This window comes from Pristiophorus japonicus, chromosome 3 (assembly GCF_044704955.1).
Source record: "Pristiophorus japonicus isolate sPriJap1 chromosome 3, sPriJap1.hap1, whole genome shotgun sequence".
Lineage (NCBI taxonomy): Eukaryota > Metazoa > Chordata > Chondrichthyes > Pristiophoridae > Pristiophorus > Pristiophorus japonicus.
The window spans coordinates 1502779-1522906 of record NC_091979.1 but is presented as its reverse complement, the minus strand read 5'-3'; the positions used below and the strand labels follow the sequence as shown (position 1 = coordinate 1522906).

The 20128-nt window shown below is 50.7% G+C and overlaps 2 protein-coding genes across 4 annotated transcripts in view; both read right to left on the bottom strand.

Annotated features, from left to right (window-relative positions):
* Window positions 1-2042: 2042 nt before the first annotated feature.
* Window positions 2043-3253, bottom strand: LOC139256575 (G-protein coupled bile acid receptor 1-like). The gene has a single exon (XM_070874245.1). It carries the CDS (start codon window positions 3098-3100, stop codon window positions 2159-2161), a length of 942 nt encoding a protein of 313 aa, XP_070730346.1. The 5' UTR covers window positions 3101-3253; the 3' UTR covers window positions 2043-2158.
* A 10618-nt stretch (window positions 3254-13871) lies between these two features.
* aamp (angio-associated, migratory cell protein) overlaps window positions 13872-20128 on the bottom strand; it is a 51060-nt gene continuing 44803 nt past the window's right edge. For all 3 annotated transcript variants that reach the window (XM_070875120.1, XM_070875121.1, XM_070875122.1), the window contains one exon: window positions 13872-17367. In XM_070875120.1, the coding sequence (XP_070731221.1) occupies window positions 17292-17367 (76 nt within the window). In that variant the 3' untranslated portion in view covers window positions 13872-17291. The remainder of the gene's footprint in view (window positions 17368-20128) is intronic.

Here is a 20128-nt window from a genome sequence, read left to right as displayed (position 1 = left end):
GGGAAACATCCTCTCTGAAACCCCGTTCTCAAGCCCCCTCAGAATCTTATATGTTTCAATAAGATCACCTCTCCGCTCAATCTTTCTTCATATGACAACCCCTTCATCTCAGGAATTAACCTGGTGAACCTTCTCTGAACTGTGTGGGAGCTTGCTGTGCACAAATTGGCTGCCGCATTTCCCACAAGGCAACAGTGACTACACGCCAAACAAAAGTTCCTCATTGGCTGTAAAGTGCTTTGAGATGTCCTGAGGTGGATCTTCCTTTCCACAGCTAAGACTAATTCCCCGCTCCACTCTCACTCTGACCTCTCCGTCCTTGGCCTCCTAGACTGTTCCAACAAAACTCAACGCAAGCTCGAGGAAGAGCACCTCATCTTTCGTTTAGGCATGTTACAGCCTTCAGGACTCAACATCGAGTTCAACAATTTCAGAGCGTAGCCGCTGCCAATCTCCACCCCGCCCAGAGACCGTTTCTCACCGTGTCTCTAATGGTAGCGGGTCATTATCCCACCATTCACACCCTAACTTGACTAATGTTTTTCTAACTCCTGCCATTACCATTTGAATTTGGCCCATCTTCCCCCTTGTCTCTCTAATCTCTCCTGCCTTCCACCCTATCACAGACCTTCCCTTTTGTTCTACCTTCCCCTCCCCCTATCAGGGCTTGTGAAGAATGCGTTCTTTCCAAACATTCGCCAGTTCTGAGGAAGGGTCATTGACCCGAAACACTAACTCTGTCTCTCTCCACAGACACTGCCTGACCCGCTGAGATTCCCAGCATTCTCTGTTTTTATTCCAGATTCCAGCGTTCGCAGTATTTTGCTTTTGCGTTTGGAGAAGTTCAGAAAGTACACTCACAACAAAACTCCAAAGCTTATAGGAACAGAAACTAACTCTACCCTGCACCCATCCAACTCAAAGCAAATCAAAAATGTATTAAATACAACTTATCCTTGAGAGAAATGAAGTAAAATAGAAAGCTGAATCTCCGTTTGGTTGCAGTGAATTGCAAACTGCTGTGTGGGTTCAGACACACCCCAGGCTGTTGCTCGTGTATTATGGGGAAAGTGAATGAGCTGGACGCAGTGACTATTCGCTGTGCGTGTCAGCAGCCTCAATCGCACTCTCACTGACCCCCGACATCCCAAAGCACTTTACAGACTATGACGTACTTTTGAAGTGTAGTCATAAGAACTACATGAGATTGTAGTCGTAAGAAATAGGAGCAGGAGTTGGCCATACGGCCAATCGAGCCTGCTCCGACATTTAATACGACCATGGCTGATCCGATCATGGACTCAGGTCCACTTCCCCGCCCGCTCCCCATAACCCTTCACTCCCTTATCGCTCAAAAATCTGTCTCTCTCCACCTTAAATATATTTAATGTCTCAGCTTCCACAGCTCTCTGGGGCAGAGAATTCCATAGATTTACAATCCTCTGAGAGAAGAAATTCCTCCTCATCTCAGTTTTAAATGGGCGGCCCTTATTCTGAGACTATGCCCTCTAGTTCTAGAATCCCCCCCATCAGTGGAAACATCCTCTCTGTATCCACCTTGTAAAGTCCCCTCATTATCTGGTACGTTTCGATAAGATCACCTCTCATTCTTCTGAATTCCAATGAGCAGAGGCCCAACCTGCTCAACCTTTCCGCATAAGTCAATCCCCTCATCTCCTAGTTACTGTTGTAATGTAGGAAATGCAGCAGCTTATTTGCGCACAGCAAGCTCCCACAAACAGCAATGTGATAATGAACAGATAATCTGTTTTAGTGATGTTGTGGGAGAGATAAATATTGGCCCCAGGACATGGGAACAACTCCTGTGCTGTTCATCAAAATAGTGCTGTGGTCCACCTGAGAGGGCAGATGGGGCCTCGGTTTAACGGCACCTCCGACAGTGCGGCACTCCCTCAGTACTGACCCTCCGACAGTGCGGCACTCCCTCAGTACTGACCCTCCGACAGTGCGGCACTCCCTCAGTACTGACCCTCCGACAGTGCGGCACTCCCTCAGTACTGCACTGGGAGTGTCGGCCAGGATTTTATGCTCAGGTCTCTGGAGTGGGGATTGAACCCACTTCTGACTTGGAGCTGTGGCTGGGACCTACAATAGTCACACCTAAAACCAATAAATATCCGACAGTGGACAGAACATTTCAGTGCGAGATGGTGTCACAAACTCTTCGGAACAGCTTTGTCCACAGTTTGAAGTATTGCCTGTTGTTGAGCGCCAGGACGAAGGGAATCAGGGCCGCACTGCTGGTCCCTAAACAGGACAGTACGATGTGGGTCCTGGAACCTTTGCCCCGCTGAAAGAAGGAGACATGGATGTAGACCATGTACGGGACCCAGCACACCAGGAAGATGAGGAAGAAGCCAACGACACACTTGGCATATTTAATGTCCATGTGTTGCTGCCCCAGCGAGGCGCTGGCCCTTTGCACTGACCTGTTCACCTTCTGAATGGCTTTCAGCTGCCTGCGGGCCACGAGCAACAGGCGCACGGTCATGGCACTGATGGCGAGGATGGTGGGGATCAGCAGCCCGTAGATCTCCAGGTAGATGTAGTCAGAGGGGAAGATGGATTTGAAGTAGCAATGTGTGGTCCCAGGAGTCCAGTGATTCCAGCCGAGCAGAGGCAGCGAGGCAAAGAGTAGGGGCAAGGCCCAGGCAGCCAGGAGCATGGTGAGTACCCGCTGTTGGACCCAGGAGGAGTGGTAGTGCAGGGGCCACACGATGCACACATACCGGTCGCAGTGCACCAACAGCAGGTTAGCGAGGAACGACAGGAAGATGAAGTTCGGGACGAGATGGAAGAAGAAGCAGGTTTGGCGGCTCAGGCCACTGCGGAAGCTCATCCTGGGCAGGGAGGGCAGGATGAGACCAGTGCACAGGTCGGCCAGCAGCAGGCTCAGGAAGTAGTAGTTGGTGGCGTTGTGAAGCCTCCTGTTGCCGACGATCCCCGCGATGATGACCAGGTTGCCTGCGACGATGATGACCGACAGCGGGATGGAGAGCAAGTTGATCAGAACCTTCTGGGAGGCAAAGCCGGCGTCGGGACTGGAGGTGTTTGGCAACTGATCCCGAGTCTGGTTCATGTTACACGGCCTGGGTCCGAGCTTCAGAGACAGAGGGCTGGCCGGTGCCCCAGGCCGGTGCCCCACCAGCGGGGAGCCGCTCAATGTCCAGTCAAGGACCTCCTCAGCCCCTCCCTGTCGCCTCCAGATGTCCTGTGCTCCCGGTGGAATAGCTCTGCCAAGTGGGGCTTAAAGGCCGAATACTGGACGTTGGGTTGGCTCTGGGCTGGAGCGTTCCCTCTGCCTCCAGCTATTCCCCACTTCCAGGGAACTTCTGTCTCAATCAGAGCTCCAGCAAACGCGAGGGATCGGAAAAGTTCCAGGGCTCGCTGACCCTGAGCTTTCTCGCGAAAGAAGTTTCTGTATTACAGGCAAGGCGTTGAGTTTTAACAAATAAATGATATTCTGCAAACAATTAAATTCATCGACCTGCTGAGGGGAAAGGACAGCGACCCGAGCCACAGCCTCTGCCCCGGACACACTGCCTGCCTCTCACCGGGCTCCGGGCTCCGGGTCCACACACAGCCCTGCCCTGTCCCTGCCCTGTCCCTGACCAGGAGGCGGTGAGGTTGTGGAGGGGCCGGTGGGCTCTCAGCCTCTGGCCCAGCCTCCCCCCTCCGCGGCCCCGCCTCCGGGTCCACACTCAGGGTTACTCAGTATGTGACATGTTGCATTGACAAACCGCTCTAACAACCTGCAGAGCATTTTAAATGTAAAATACAAATATACAAAATATTCCCTTAGCTCCTATCTCATCAGTTATGTGTCACAACTTTAAAGCACAGCCTCTATTTAAATTAGATTCCAGCCTGTAACTCACTCCCGGGTTCCTGTTATTCTATATATAAACCTCCCCCCGAACCCCTCGATTAGATCCCAGCCTGTAACTCACTCCCGGGTTCCTGTTATTCTATATATAAACCCCCTGAACCCCTCGATTAGATTCCAGCCTGTAACTCACTCCCGGGTATCTGTTATTCTATATATAAAGCCCCCGAACCCCTCGATTAGATTCCAGTCTGTAACTCACTCCCGGGTATCTGTTATTCTATATATAAACCCCCCGAACCCCTCGATTAGATTCCAGCCTGTAACTCACTCCCGGGTTCCTGTTATTCTATATATAAACCCCCGAACCCCTCGATTAGATTCCAGCCTGTAACTCACTCCCGGGTTCCTGTTATTCTATATATAAACCCCCCCGGACCCCTCGATTAGATTCTAGCCTGTAACTCACTCCTGGGTATCTGTTATTCTATATATAAACCCCCCGAACCCCTCGATTAGATTCCAGCCTGTAACTCACTCCTGGGTATCTGTTATTCTATATATAAACCCCCCGAACCCCTCGATTAGATTCCAGCCTGTAACTCACTCCCGGGTTCCTGTTTTCTATATATAAACCCCCCCGGACCCCTCGATTAGATTCTAGCCTGTAACTCACTCCTGGGTATCTGTTATTCTATATATAAACACCCCGAACCCCTCGATTAGATTCCTGCCTGTAACTCACTCCCGGGTATCTGTTATTCTATATATAAACCCCCCGAACCCCTCGATTAGATTCCAGCCTGTAACTCACTCCCGGGTATCTGTTATTCTATATATAAACCCCCGAACCCCTCGATTAGATTCCAGCCTGTAACTCACTCCCAGGGTATCTGTTATTCTATATATAAACCCCCCGAACCCCTCGATTAGATTTCAGCCTGTAACTCACTCCCGGGTATCTGTTATTCTATATATAAACCCCCCCCCCCGAACCCCTCGATTAGATTCCAGACTGTAACTCACTCTTTATTTCTTATTATTTACAAGGATCATAGCAGAACCAAGAGGTTGCAACTATCAGGAAAGATTATTTTTTCTGTAGCTGTCAGAGGTCTGTAAGATTATGAAGGGGGTCGAGGGAGCAGATATCGAGAAGATATTTTCACGTGGGAAAGACTATATAAAACAGTCACTGATAAATGCAATGGGGAATTCCGGAGAAACCTCTTCACCCAGAGAGGTGAGAATGTGGAACTCACTGCCACAGGAAGGGGTTGAGGTGAATAGCATCGATGCAGTTTAGGGGAAGCTGGATAAACACGAGGAATAAAGAATATGTTGATGGGGTTAGGTGAAGGGGTGAGTGGCCTGTGTCTGTGTGCTGTAAAATTCACTGTAACTTTATAACATATAAAAGCTCGAACTGTATAAATCACTGGTTAGGCCTCAGCTGAAGTATTGTGGGCCGTTCTGGGCCCACACTTCAGGTAAGTCATTAGAAAGGATACAGAGGAGGTTTACCAGGGTGTTCCAAAGGATGAGGGACTGGTTGGAAAAGTTCAGACTGTTCTCCCTGGAACAGAGAAGGTTGAGGTGACCTATAGAGGTTTGAAGATGATGAGAGGTTTTGATAGAAATATTCCCTGTGGCGAGTGGGCCAATCACCAGAGGTCAGGGGTTGAAAACCATTGGTGAAAGATGTAGCGGGAGATGGGGGAAATGTTTTCCCTCACAGAGATTTGGGGATCTGCAACACTCCCTGAACAGCTGGTGGGAACTGAGTCCATCAATAATCTGAAGAGGGAGTTGGGCAGGTTTGAGGGTGGGAAGCTTACCGGGTTAGGAACAAAAAGCGGGAACGTGGGACTAAGCACGGCTGCTCTTTCCAAGGCACAGACACAGTGGGCCAAATGGTCTCCTTCTGTGCTGTAAGTTTCTGATTCTATCTTTATGAACTGGTAAACTCAATGAATACCATTGAATACTCAGTGGTAAACTCAATGTCCAAACCTGCTGGAAGTTGCTTCAATTGTCCCCCCCCCTCCCCCCCAAGCCGGATATTTTAAACTGAATTCAAATGGTCAAACTGCCCTGGATGGAATTGAAAGGGCGATTCTGTGGATTATTGGTCCAGGCCCTGGATTACTATTCTGTTAACATTACTACTACATTCAGCCAATGGACCGACTCAACTTGTATATTTGTCAGGGTGTAAATCGGGAAATCGGGCTTTATCCACTGCACAAACTTCCTGCTGATCCTTGCCATTGATATCTGCATTCAACAGCCCTGTCACTGACCTTAGGATTGGCTGATGAAGCAGCTGAAGAAGGTTGGGCCTTGGACACTGCCCCGAGGAACCCCTGCAGTGATGTCCTGGGGCTGGGATAATTGGCTTCCAACATCCAGCTTCCTTTGTGCTAGGTATGATTCATAGAATAGAATAGAATCAGAGAAAGGCCATTCGGCCCATCATATCCACGCCGGCCGACCAAGAGCTACCCAGCCTAATCCCACTTTCCCGCTCTGGGTCCGTAGCCCTGTGGGTTACCGCACTTCAGGTGCACATCCAGGTACTGTTTAAATGTGGTGAGGTACCAGGAGTCAGCATTGGGTGCAAACAGTTAAACCAACTCGCTTACCAATCTTGCTGCTGTGGAATATCTTGGTGCCATCAGGTAAACGGCAAACATTAGAACGCGCAAGAGATGTAAGAACAGCAAATGCCAGAGCTCTGCTTTGCAATTATCCAAATAAAGATATCTCAGACCACACTGAGGGGTGAATTCCTTTGAATAAGGCATCAGATTCAGTTCATCAGACCCTAAAGGAGCAAAACTCAAGCCTTTTATGGTACAAACTTTAGTAATCCGATCGGTCTGCACAAATTGAAAGTCAGATATTTATAGAACTTCCCCTGAAGCACAGCGGGTCGGCCTGGCGAGTTGGGCCAGTGATTAGATTCTATGGGGCGTGTCGTTTAGCAAGACTTGCATTTATATAGCACCTATCACAACCATCGGATGTCTCAAAGCACTTTACAGCCAATGAAGTGCTTTTGGAGTATGGTCACTGTTGTAATGTGGGAAATGCGGCAGCCAATTTGCGCACAGCAAGCTCCCACACACAGCAATGTGATAATGACCAGCAATGTGATAATCTGTTTTAGTGATGTTGATTGAGGGATAAATATTGGCCCCAGGACACCGGGGAGAACTCCCCTGCTCTTCTTCGAAATAGTGCTGTGGGATCTTTTACATCCACCTGAGAGAGCAGACGGGGCCTCGGTTTAATGTCTCATCCGAAAGACGGCACCTCCAACAGTGCGGGGCTCCCTCAGTACTGCCCCTCCGACAGTGCGGGGCTCCCTCAGTACTGCCCCTCCGACAGTGCAGCACTCCCTCAGTACTGCCCCTCCGACAGTGTGGTGCTCCCTCAGTACTGCCCCTCCAACAGTGCGGGGCTCCCTCAGTACTGCCCCTCCGACAGTGCAGCACTCCCTCAGTACTGCCCCTCCGACAGTGCGGTGCTCCCTCAGTACTGCCCCTCCGACAGTGCGGCGCTCCCTCAGTATTGCCCCACCGAAAGTGCGGCGCTCCCTCAGTACTGCCCCTCCGACAGTGCGGCACTCCCTCAGTATTGACCCTCCGACAATGCGGCGCTCCCTCAGTATTGCCCCTCCGACAGTGCAGCACTCCCTCAGTATTGACCCTCCGACAGTGCAGCACTCCCTCAGTATTGCCCCTCCGACAGTGCGGCGCTCCCTCAGTATTGCCCCTCCGACAGTGCAGCACTCCCTCAGTACTCCCCCTCTGACAGTGCGGCACTCCCTCAGTACTGCCCCTCCGACAGCGCGGCACTATCTCAGTATTGCACTGGAGTGTCAGCCTGGATTTTTGTGCTCAAATCCCTGGAGTGGGACTTGAACCCACGACCTTCTGACTCAGAGGCGATGGTGCTGCCCACAAGACAGAGCGTGCCTGTCCCATAAGATAGTTTGAGACTTCAAGGGCCCGACTTTGATGAACTCACCGGCCGCTGACATTCCTGTGCTGGAACTGCCCAGTGCCAATGTCGCAGCGGACGGGCAGAGTGCGTAAGTGACCTCCCGCCCGCCGGCCGAAATGCCGGATCGGTGTGGGCAGGACTCGGCGATGGACTGCTGCCAGGAGGCTGCTCTGTTCCGAACGGTGAGTGTCACGATCCGGTAAAAATGGTCAGTGCAATGTTTTTAAATTATTTCTTTACAGGCACTGACCTGGGGTCCTCTGAAGGATCTCAGATGGTCTTTTATTGACCCTCTGTGGGTCGGACTCCATCCTCGGCGACACTTGGGCGACAAGCGCCTCTGCCGCCGAGAATGAGACCTCCGGCCCGCTGACGCCCAGGTTGGCGGGGTACGTCGCTGATTTGCCGCCGAGGGACCTCGGCCATAAATATCACCGTCTGGTACCTTGGCGGCCATCGGCGGCACTTTGGGTGGGCAGGGGCCTTGACCAAGTTTGGCCCCACAGTAATATTTGACATTAATTCTTGGGATGTCTGCAAAATGCCGTGTTTATTGCTCATTCCGCGTTGCTCTGAACTAGGTGACTTCCGAGGTCACTTCAATAAAAGGGTCAACCACGGTGGTGTGGGGCTGGAACCAGTCACATATAGTCCAGGCCCTGAGAGGACTGGAGGCTTCTTTCCCAACAGAACGTTCTCATCTCCAGACCATCAACGTAGAAATAAAGGTGTGGCTGTCATCCAGAAACAGGCAGAATGGGAGTGAACTGTCAGGATAAGGGGGCGGCCATTTAGGATGGAGATGAGGAGAAATTTCTTCACTCAGAGGGTGGTGAATCTCTGGAATTCTCTGCCCTAGAGGGCTGTGGAGGCTCAGTCTTTAAGTATATTCAAGGCTGAGATCGATAGATTGTTGGATATTAAGGGAATCGAGAGTGGGCGGGAAAGGGTTGAGGTTGAAGATCAGCCTTGTTCTCATTGAATGGCGGAGCAGGCTCGAGTGGCCAAATGGCTGATGAAGGAGACCCACAGGGTGACTCCAATAGTAAGCAGTAGAACAAAGCCAAGTTACAGAGAGGAGAAAGTGGTCAGAGTCGGCAGACTTGGGAAAGGAGTCAGGCTAACATCGGACTTGGCACAGTTTGAGAAACCATTAGGAAAGCTCCTAAATCTCCAAAGGGACAGACTTCTGACAACAATTCTTAGCTAATGATCAGCTGTCCGCATCAACTCCACCACCACATCACGGCTGCCTCACTAACTCTTGGCTCCCCAACGCCTCCAGTCTAACATTCCCATCCTTGTGTTCAAGTCCCTCCACGGCCTTGCCTCTCCCGATCACTGCAACCTCCTCCAGCCCCACAATCCACCAAGGACTCTGCATTTCTCAATTCCTGGCCTCTTGTCCATCTCCCATTTCCTTTGCCCCACTATCGGTGCCTTCAGCTTCCTGGGCCCCAAACTCTGGAATTCACTCCCCAAACTACTCTGCCTCTCTCCTCCTTTCTCGACCCACCTTAAAACCCAGCTCTTCCCTGTGAATATCTCTTTCTCTGGCTCGGTGTCACTCTTTCTCCAATTATGCCCCTGTGAAGTGCTGTGGGACCTTTTATTATGTTGAAGGTGTGATATGTGAATGTTGCTGTTGCTATAGAAATACTAAAACCCTTAGACTGGAACTAAGGATTATAACCAAAGGTCCAATGTGTAACTTCAACAAATAGTCACTGATCAACTCGACACCAAGGTAACCACGAGCCAGCACTCTAGGAGAAGTCAATTTATTGAAGTAAGAATTTGGGGAACAACAATAGATTCAGAAACAGGGATGTTGATTCAGGAGAATCAGAAATGACGACCGCAGAGAGAATTCCGCAAGTCAGAGGTCGCAAGCTACAAGTCCCCAACAAGGTCAGAGGTCCCCAACAAGGTCAGAGGTCGCACGCTACAAGTCCCCAACAAGGTCAGAGGTCCCCAACAAGGTCAGAGGTCCCCAACAAGGTCAAAGGTCGCACGCTACAAGTCCCCAACAAGGTCAGAGGTCGCACGCTACAAGTCCCCAACAAGGTCAGAGGTCCCCAACAAGGTCAGAGGTACTTTCAGAAGCGACAGCAAAGAAAATGACCTCCACGTTCCCCTCCCAGTCACACAGCATCCTGACTGGGAAATATATCGGCCGTTCCTTCATCGTCGCTGGGTCACAATCGTGGAACTCCCTCCCTGACAGCACTGTGGGAGCACCTTCACCACACGGACTGCAGTGGTTCAAGGCGGCTCACCACCTTCCCAGGGGCAGTGAGGGACGGCCAATAACTGCCGGCCTGGCCAGCGACGCCCACATCCCACGACGTCTAATTACGCAGTTAACGGATGGAAGCACTGAGACAAAGCGAGGAATTATCAGCGACTGGACAGGCGACTGGTAGAAGATATCACCCAGCTGCACACCAGTTATACCCGGGGCACCTCATTATGGAAGGTGCGACAGAAATGCTCAATGTGGCTGTTGTAGGTTGTGGTGGATTTAGGATTTTGAAATGGTCCTGCTGAGAAAGGTACCATTTTGTTGATTAGGAACATAAGAAATAGGAGCAGGAGTCGGCCATACGGCCCCTTGAGCCTGCTCCGCCATTCAATAAGATCATGGCCTCAGCTCCACTTCCCTGCCCACTCTCCATAACCCTTCACTCACTTATCGCTCAAAAATCTCAAAAATAGGTCATTAAATATATTCAATGACCCAGCCTCCACAGCTCTTTGGGGCAGAGAATTCCATAGATTTACAACACTCAGAGAAGAAATTTCTCCTCATCTCAGTTTTAAATGGGCGGCCCCTTATTCTAAGACCATGCCCTCTAGTTCTCGTCTCCCCCATCAGTAGAAACATACTCTCTGCATCCACCTTGTCAAGCCCCCTCATAATCTTATACGTTTCAATAAGATCACCTCTCATTCTTCTAAACTCCAATGAGTAGAGGCCCAACCTACTCAACCTTTCCTCATAAGTCAACCCCCTCATCTCCGGAATCAACCGAGTGAACCTTCTCTGAACTGCCTCCAAAGCAAGTATATCCTTTCGTAAATACGGAGACCAAGAGTAGTACATAACCGATTTGTTCGCTAAATTAAAGCCCGTATGATTAAAGGGACAGAGGCAACATGGACAGAACATTAGCTGCAGGACAGGAAGCAGAGAGTAGGGGCGAACATTTGTTTTTCAGACTGGAGGGAGGTGCTCCCCAGGGGTCAGTGTAGGGAGCACTGCTGTGTTTGCTATATACTCATGAGCTGGACTTGGGCAAACAGGGCATAATTTCAAAGTTTGTAGATGACACGAAACTCAGAAATGTAGTAAACAGTGAGGAGGATGGCACGAACTGACCGGTGAAATGGACAGACACTGACCGACCGGTGAAATGGACAGACACGGACCAACCGTGAAATGGACACACTGACCGACCGGTGAAATGGACAGACACTGACCGACCGGTGAAATGGACACACTGACCGACCAGTGAAATGGACAGACACGGACCGACCGGTGAAATGGACAGACACGGACCGACCGGTGAAATGGACAGACACTGACCGACCGGTGAAATGGACAGACACTGACCGACCGGTGAAATGGACACACTGACCGACCGGTGAAATGGACAGACACTGACCGACCGGTGAAATGGACAGACACTGACCAGCCGGTGAAATGGACAGATGCTGACCGACCGGTGAAATGGACAGACGCTGACCGACCGATGAAATGGACAGACGCTGACCGACCGGTGAAATGGACAGACACTGACCGACCGGTGAAATGGACAGACACTGACCGACCAGTGAAATGGACAGACACTGACCGACCGGTGAAATGGACAGACACTGACCGACCGGTGAAATGGACAGACACTGACCGACCGGTGAAATGGACAGACACGGGGCAGATGACATTTAACAGAGGTTGAAGTGAGACATTTTGTTTGGAAGAATGAGAAGAGGCGATATGAAAGAAATAAAGAAAGACGTGCATTTATATAGCGCCTTTCACGGCCACCGGACGTCCCGAAACGCTTTACAGCCAATGAAGTACTTTTGGAGTGCAGTCACTGTGTTAATGTGAGAAACACAGCAGCCAATTTGCGCACAGCAAGCTCCCATACACAGCAATGTGATAATGACCGGATAATCTGTTTTTATTATGTTGATTGAGGGATAAATATTGGCCCCAGGACACCGGGGATAACTCCCCTGAATGGTACAATTTTACGGGGTTGTAGGAACAGTGAGACCTGGAGGTGTACATGGTGCGTACACAAATCTTTAAACATGGCACCACAAGTTGGGAAGGCTGTTCACAAAGCAACGGGATCCAACCTTCCATTTAGCTCTGAAGGTCCCGCAAAGCCCGTGAGCCAGCTTTTAAACTGAAAAAACGCGCATGTGCAGAAGTTTGAAGTTAAGGGAGCTGCGCAGGCGAAAAAACTACAGGGAACATTGATGGATCCTTGGTTTTATGAATGGAGGAAGAGAGGGACTTACGCTAAACCTTTATAAAACACGGGTTGGGCCCCAGCTGGAGTAGTGTCCAATTCTGGGCCCCGCACTGCAGGAAGGATGTGAAGGCCCTAGAGAGGGAGTAGAGGAGATTTATTAAACTGGTGCCGGGGATAAGGATTACAGATGTGTGGATAGACAAGAGAAGCTGGAGAAGGTTAAGAGACGGTGTTAAACATCACGAATGGTTTAGATAGAGTAAATAGTGGCAGAAGGGTCTGTAACCAGAGGACACAGAGTTAAGGCGATTGGCGAAAGGGGCAGAGGCGACACGAGGACAAATGTTTTTACGCAGCGAGGGGTTAGGATCTGGAACGCGTTGCTGACAGGATGGTGGAGGCAGACTCGATCGTGGCTTTCAAAAGCGAGTTGGATAAAAACAAGGCTGTGGGTAAAGAGCGGGGAGTGGGACTAATTAGGTCGCTGTACCAAAGAAGCCAGCACAGGCTCAATGGGCCCAATGGCCTCCTTCGTGCCTGCAGCATTCGATGATTCAAGTAACTTTGTTACACAATTTACTGGAGTCAGATTCTCTGGATATGGTGGTTAAAGATGGTGGATCAAATACATAATCTTGTGTGTGGATTTATATAGCCCCCTTTCACGTCCACCAGATGTGTCAAAGTAGTTTACAGCCAATGAAATACCACAAATACTCACTCCAACTCCGTGCTCCTCGCCCAAAAAAAACAACATTTCACAGGAGTGTTAGCAAACAGAATTTGACACTGAGCTACATAAGGAGAAACTAGGGCAGGTGACCAAACACTTTGTCAAAGAGGTCGGTTTTAAGGAGAGTCTTAAAGGAGGAAAGAGAGAGGTGGAGAGGTTTAGGGAGGGAGTTCCAGAGCTTGGGACCCAGGCAACAGAAGGCACGGCCACCGATGGTGGAGGGATTATAATCAGGGATGGTCAGGAGGGCAGAATTAGAGGAGCGCAGACATCTCGGGGGGGTTGTGTGGCTGGAGGGGATTACAGAGATAGGGAGGGGCGAGGGCCAGGGAGGGATTTAAAAATAAGGATGAGAATTTTGAAATGAAGGCAGACAGGAAGCAATGAGTGGGAATAAACGGATCATAGAAAAATAGCAACATAGAAAATAGGTGCAGGAGTAGACCATTCGGCCCTTCGAGCCTGCACCCCCATTCAATATCATGGCTGATCATTCCCTCAGTACCCCTTTCCTGTTTTCTCTCCATACCCCTTGATCCCTTTAGCCGTAAAGGCCATATCTAACTCCCTCTTGAATATAGCCAATGAACTGGCATCAACAAATTCCACAGGTTAACAACTCTGAGTGAAGAAGTTTTATTACATTGAATGTCTAAGCAGCCAATCAAAAGGCCAAAATCTCAGATTACCAACAAGGAAGTCAGTCAGCTCTTAAAATGAGAGAGCAAATGAAAGATTGGGGTTCTCACGTGGTGAAAGGCAAACCTGAAATAAAGATGCACAAACGTACTTTAAAAAAGATTTAGAAATTTTATTTTTTTTAATTAAAATGGACAAATTTCACACTGCACAAAATTAAAATGAGTTTCCAGGTCCTTAACATTTATTTAGCAGTAATAACGCTGTCAAAACCCCAGTTACACCTAATCCCTCTGGATCGGACGTTTAGTGGGGAATTTAACAGTGCACTTACTGCGGAAGAGCCCGAGTTTGTCAGTTTTAACAGCGTGATTATCTGCACCAACATTTTTGTGCCCTTCTGCACATGTGCACAGCTGGCTCCGCCCCTTGTGCGCTCCAGAGGTCGGGTCGCGCACGCGCAGTACCTCACAGTTGCAGCCGTCATTCACCTGGGCTGTGCTTTCCTCAGCTCCGTGGGAGAAGACCCCGGAAAAGATCGTATCGAAAGGGGAGAGACTGGTGCTGGGTGGGGGCAGAGAGACACTGGGGGAGAGATAGGGCGAGGGAGTGGAGAGAGAGGGGGGGAGAGAGAGGCTGACTGAGAGAGGGAGAGATAGGGGGAGAAAGAGGGGGAGGGAGTGGAGAGAGAGGGGGGGAGAGAGAGGCTGATGGAGAGAGACTGGGGGAGAAAGAGGGGGAGAGGCTGATGGAGAGAGACTGGGGGAGAAAGAGGGGGAGGGAGTGGAGAGAGAGGGGGGGAGAGAGAGGCTGACTGAGAGAGGGAGAGATAGGGGGAGAAAGAGGGGGAGGGAGTGGAGAGGGGGGAGAGGCTGACAGAGAGAGGGGGGTGAAGAGAGAGAGGGGGAGATGGCAAGAGGGAGAAAGAGTGTGGGGGTGGGGGGGGAAGAAGAGAGATGGGGGGGAAGAGAAAGAGATCGGAGGGGGAGACAGAGATCAAAGGGATAGAGCGAGGGGGGGGAAGAGAGGTCAGGAACTCGGTAGGTGAAGGGGGGTAAAAAGAATGAGAGCACAGTGGGGATGGCGGAAGAACATGATTTGGGGGGGGGGGGGTTTAAGAGTGGGAACATGATCCAGACGGTAAGATTCGACAAAATCCAGAAGTCACGAGACTGTCACTATTCACTTCATAACCAATAAACGTGTTAACAATCCGTGGCCCACACACAACGCCCCATCTATGGCGGGGAGGGGAGGGGGGCGAAGAGAGAGGAGGTCAGGAACATGGTGGGGGTCGGGGGTCGGGAGGAGATCAGGAACATGGAGGGGTGGTGGGGCAGGAACTTTGGGAGGGGGTTGGAGATGGACTTAACCCGTGACAGTGAGCTCTGTTCTGTCTGGAGTCGGCAGTCAGAATGGCCCGAGTTACAAAGTCGCAGATTACGTGGGCAGGGTGGTTCTAATTACACATTCCAGAGGAACTGCTGGGTGTGTCTTATCCGCCAAGGGGACCCAATCAGGCCATGTGATCAAGGGGACCCAATCAGAGCTTTAGGTGTTGCAAATAAAGGTGCCCCAGTTTTGATGATTTCCGAGGGTTCACTGATTGCTGGCTCTGTGGGCCCGGGGGGGGCACAGTGCACGCCAGTTTCACAGCGGCCACGGACATGCCAAATCCGGAAGTTGCGGTCAGTTTCAAAGGCGGTATGATGGCGTACTCCTGACAGTTCACCGTCATTCAGGGGAGCAGAGTCTTTGAGAAGTTTTAAATCTCAAATCAAATCATACCTGTAAAGGACAAAAACATTGCAACAGAATTGTTGTTACTGAGTAAGATATGAAACGTCAGAGCGTTGTTTCTGGTTGGGCTGTGGATCGGGAATGGGCTGTTCCATCACCCTCAGTGTTAGTCAACACATTGATCGAGTGCCTTCAACACTTCAGACCCCAGAACAATCGTGGAGCAAACATGGTCACATCACAGTCACTGGATTTCACAGAGAAATCGATGGGTTTGCAGAAACACAGCACAAATCTCAAATTCCGCAAGCGAGGAAAAGCATGACTGCACTTATTCCCTCAATGTAATGTGTTGCCGACATTTCTGGCCTCTTGTGCGCCCTTGGTTTTAATCTCTCCACCAGTGGTGGCGGTGCCTTCAGCTGCCTGGGTCCCGAGCTCGGGAATTCCTTCCCAAGCCGCTCCGTCTCTCTTTGCTCCATCAAGACGATCCTTAAAACCTACCCTGTCGGTCACTGGGCCTAAAGTCTCCTTGTGTGGCTTGGTGTCAGATTTCGTCTGATAATCGCTCCCGTGAGGCGCTACGCAACGTTTTACTACGTTAATGGCACCATATAAGTGCAACTTGTTGGGAGCTCGTGTTCCCACAGCCAGTCATCTCTCACATTCCAACATTCTAGCACCAAACACGTTTCAGTCGGCAATCAACCTTGCAGCCCATCGTGCTCGTGACAGCTCTTTCAAAGAGCGGTCCAGTTAGTATCACCCTGCCTCTGCTTTCCCCAGAGCCCTGCAAACGTTTCCTTTACAACTACATCCAATGGCTAATCGTTGAGAGGAGAAAGTGAAGACTTGAGTGCTGAGGATGGACGAGCCGAGCGCGAGTGATCCGTCCATTTCTCTGTGTTTTGGGGAAGGGAGCAAACGGCACGACCGATCCCTGCTCAGCAACATCCACCACAGCCAATAAAGTTACACCCAAAATCTCCCCCACACATCACACTGGAACATCAGCACCCGGCACTGTGGGTCAAAGGTCATCTCCACATTCCTAACGGCAGCGACACAGGGTGCAAAACATTCAAAAAAAATAATTCTTTGGTAATTTTTTTTGTGCTCATCGGGGTGAGATATTAGTGCTGGGGAAGGGGGCCCAGAGTCACTGGTAAACACTCCCAGGGCAGGTACCGGGGGTTAGATACAGAGTAAAGCTCCCTCTACACTGTCCCATCAAACACTCCCAGGGCAGGTACAGGGGGTTAGATACAGAGTAAAGCTCCCTCTACACTGTCCCATCAAACACTCCCAGGGCAGGTACAGGGGGTTAGATACAGAGTAAAGCTCCCTCTACACTGTCCCATCAAACACTCCCAGGGCAGGTACAGGGGGTTAGATACAGAGTAAAGCTCCCTCTACACTGTCCCATCAAACACTCCCAGGGCAGGTACAGGGGGCTAGATACAGAGTAAACTCCCTCTACACTGTCCCATCAAACACTCCCAGGGCAAGTACAGGGGGTTAGATACAGAGTAAAGCTCCCTCTACACTTCTTTCTATCTATGTGGACCAGTCCCGAGGATGGAAGATGATGGCATAGAACCAACCTCCTACAGTAACAACACCAGCATTTCTTTCCTGCCTCCGTACCAACATGTTTTGTTTTTAAAACTAAAAGCAAAAAATCCAAACATTTTTTTTTACAAAAAGTGAGCAATAATCAGAAAGGATAGTTCCTGTTTCCCAGCACGATTCAGGTCACACGGTGCTGCAGGAACCCAGTCGATGAGGTGGGGGCTTTGGGGCGAGGCTGATTAAAGCAACGAAGCTGGTTTTATCGATCCGGCCGCTGTAGGTAGAAGACCTTTACTGTACGGTCCCCCGATGCAGTGACGATCATAGATGCCTCCCTGTCGGGGGAAAAAACAGATTTACATCAAGAAATTGGGAATATGGGAAATACTAACTAAAAACGATTGGATTCCCATCGCTCCACCATTGCCGGCCGTGCCTTCAGCTGCCTGGGCCCCAAGCTCTGGAACTCCCTCCCTAAACCTCTCCGCCTCTCTCTCCTCCTTTAAGATGCTCCTTAAAACCTACCTTTAACCAAGTTTTTGGTCACCGGCCTTAATTTCAGCGTAAGCGGCTCGTGTCAAATCTCTCAATCCTCCTGTGAAGCACCTTGGGACGTTTCACTACATTAAAGGCGCTGTATAAATGCAGGTTGTTGTTGATAAGAGTTTTGCGAACCAGAGGTATTGAGGGATATGGGCCAAAGGCGGGTAGATGGAGTTAGGCCACAGATCAGACATGATTTCATTGAATGGTGGGACAGGCTCGAGGGGCCGAATGGCCTCCTCCTAATCCTATTGGGAACCATCGATGCAAAGTCACCCGTTCCTCCCACTGCTACCATTAGAGCGGAGATAAAGTGCTGTGTGACACTGCAACCAGAGAACCCAGTGGGTGGGAGCTGGGACAGACTGCTGTTCCCACTGATAGCCAAACTAGTCATGATGCAGCCGTACTACGTGATGTGCCCACCAGAGTGACTCATGCAGATGAAAAGCCTTGGGAAAGGGTCACAAAGGTCTATCACAACTAAAAGTAAAATGTCTCAAAACTGTATAAAACACTGGTTAGGCCACAGCTGGAGTACTGCGTGCAGTTCTGGTCACATTACAGGAAAGATGTGATTGCACTAGAGAGGGTGCAGAGGAGATTTACCAGGATGTTGCCAGGACTGGAGAATTTTAGCTATGAGGAAAGATTGGAGACGCTGGGTCTGTTTTCTTTGGAACAGAGGAGGCTGAGGGGAGACCTGATTGAGGTGTATAAAATTATGAGGCGCCTGGATAGAGTGGATAGGTAAGACCTGTTCCCCTTGGGGTTCAACAACCAGGGGGCACAGATTTAAAGTAATTGGGGGGAGGTTTAGAGGGGATTGGAGGGGAAATTTCTTCACCCCTAGCGTGGTGGGGGTCTCGAACTCACGGCCTGAAAGAGTGGTAGAGGCAGAAACCTTCACCACATTTAAAAAGTACTTGGATGTGCACCTGAAGTGCTGTAACCGACAGGGCTACGGACCGAGAGCGGGAAAGTGGGATTAGGCTGGGTAGCTCTTTGTCGGCGGCTCGGACACGATGGGCCGAATGGCCTCCTTCTGTGCTGTAAATTTCTATGCCGACTCCTGCAATCACCCACAAATTGCATTTCTATTTTTTGGGTAGTATTGGGTGAGGGAGTGTCGAATGCCATTGGGCCCTGTGCCGGCTCCGTGACAGAGCGATCCCATCAGTCCCACTCCCCCTGCCCTTTCCCCACAGCTCCGCACATTTCTCCTTCTCAACTAGTTATCCAATTCCCGTTTGAAAGTTACTGAATTTGCTCCCACCGCCCTTTCAGGCAGCGCGTTCCCGATCACAACAACTCGCTGCGTAAACACATACTCCCCCCTCTCCCCCTCTGGGTCTATCGCCGATTATCATCAATCTGTGTCCCTCTGGTCACCCGCCCTCCTGCCCCGGGAAACAGCGTCTCCTTATTTACTCCATCACAACCCCTCATCATTTTGTGCACACGATTAACTCTCCCCTCGGCCTTCTCCACATAACTGACGTCGCTCATCTCTGGGACCATTCCAGTAAACCTCCTCTGCACATCACATTCCTCCAACTGGGGTCCAACCAGTGATGTGTGTGTTGGTCCGGAACCAGGAGAACTCCCTGCTCTTCTTCCAACAGTGACACGGGAAGCTCAACTCCCCCCCTCCGACAATGCAGCACTCCCTCAGTACTGCTCCTCCAACAGTGCAGCACTCCCTCAGTACTGCCCCTCCGACAGTGCAGCACTCCCTCAGTACTGCCCCTCCGACAGTGCGGCACTCCCTCAGTACCGCCCCTCCGACAGTGCGGCACTCCCTCAGTACTGCCCCTCCGACAGTGCGGCACTCCCTCAGTACCGCCCCTCCGACAGTGCGGCACTCCCTCAGTACCGCCCCTCCGACAGTGCGGAACTCTCTCAGTACCGCCCCTCCGACAGTGCAGCGTTCCCTCAGTACTGCCCCTCCGACAGTGCAGCACTCCCTCAGTACTGCCCCTCCGACAGTGCGGAACTCTCTCAGCACTGCCCCTCCGACAGTGCAGCACTCCCTCAGTACCAACCCTCTGACAGTGCAGCGTTCCCTCAGTACTGCCCCTCCGACAGTGCGGAACTCTCTCAGCAATGCCCCTCCAATAGCGCGGCACTCCTTCAGCACGAGCAGTAGAGTGTCAGCCTGGATCGTGAGTTGATGTGTGGCTTGCACCTGTAACATTCGGCTCAGACTGCTCCCACAGCGCCAACAGAAATGAATGAATCTTGGAATTTTGCAAAAGAAGGAAGACTTGCATTTATATAGCGTCTTTCATGACCACCAGACGTCCCAAAGCGCTTTACAGCCAGTGAAGTACTTTTGGAGTGTAGTCACTGTTGTAATGTGGGAAACGCAGCGGCCAACTTGCGCACAGCAAGCTCCCAGATAGCAATGTGATAATGATCAGATAATCTGTGTTTGTTATGTTGATTGAGGGATAAATATTGGCCCCAGGACACCGGGGAGAACTCCCCCGCTCTTCTTCAAAATAGTGCCATGGGATCTTTTACATCCACCTGAGAGAGCAGGTTAATGTC

Bases quoted from the DNA above. Each gene is read 5' to 3' on its own strand.
- LOC139256575 (XM_070874245.1), bottom strand. From the start codon at position 3,100: ATGAACCAGACTCGGGATCAGTTGCCAAACACCTCCAGTCCCGACGCC.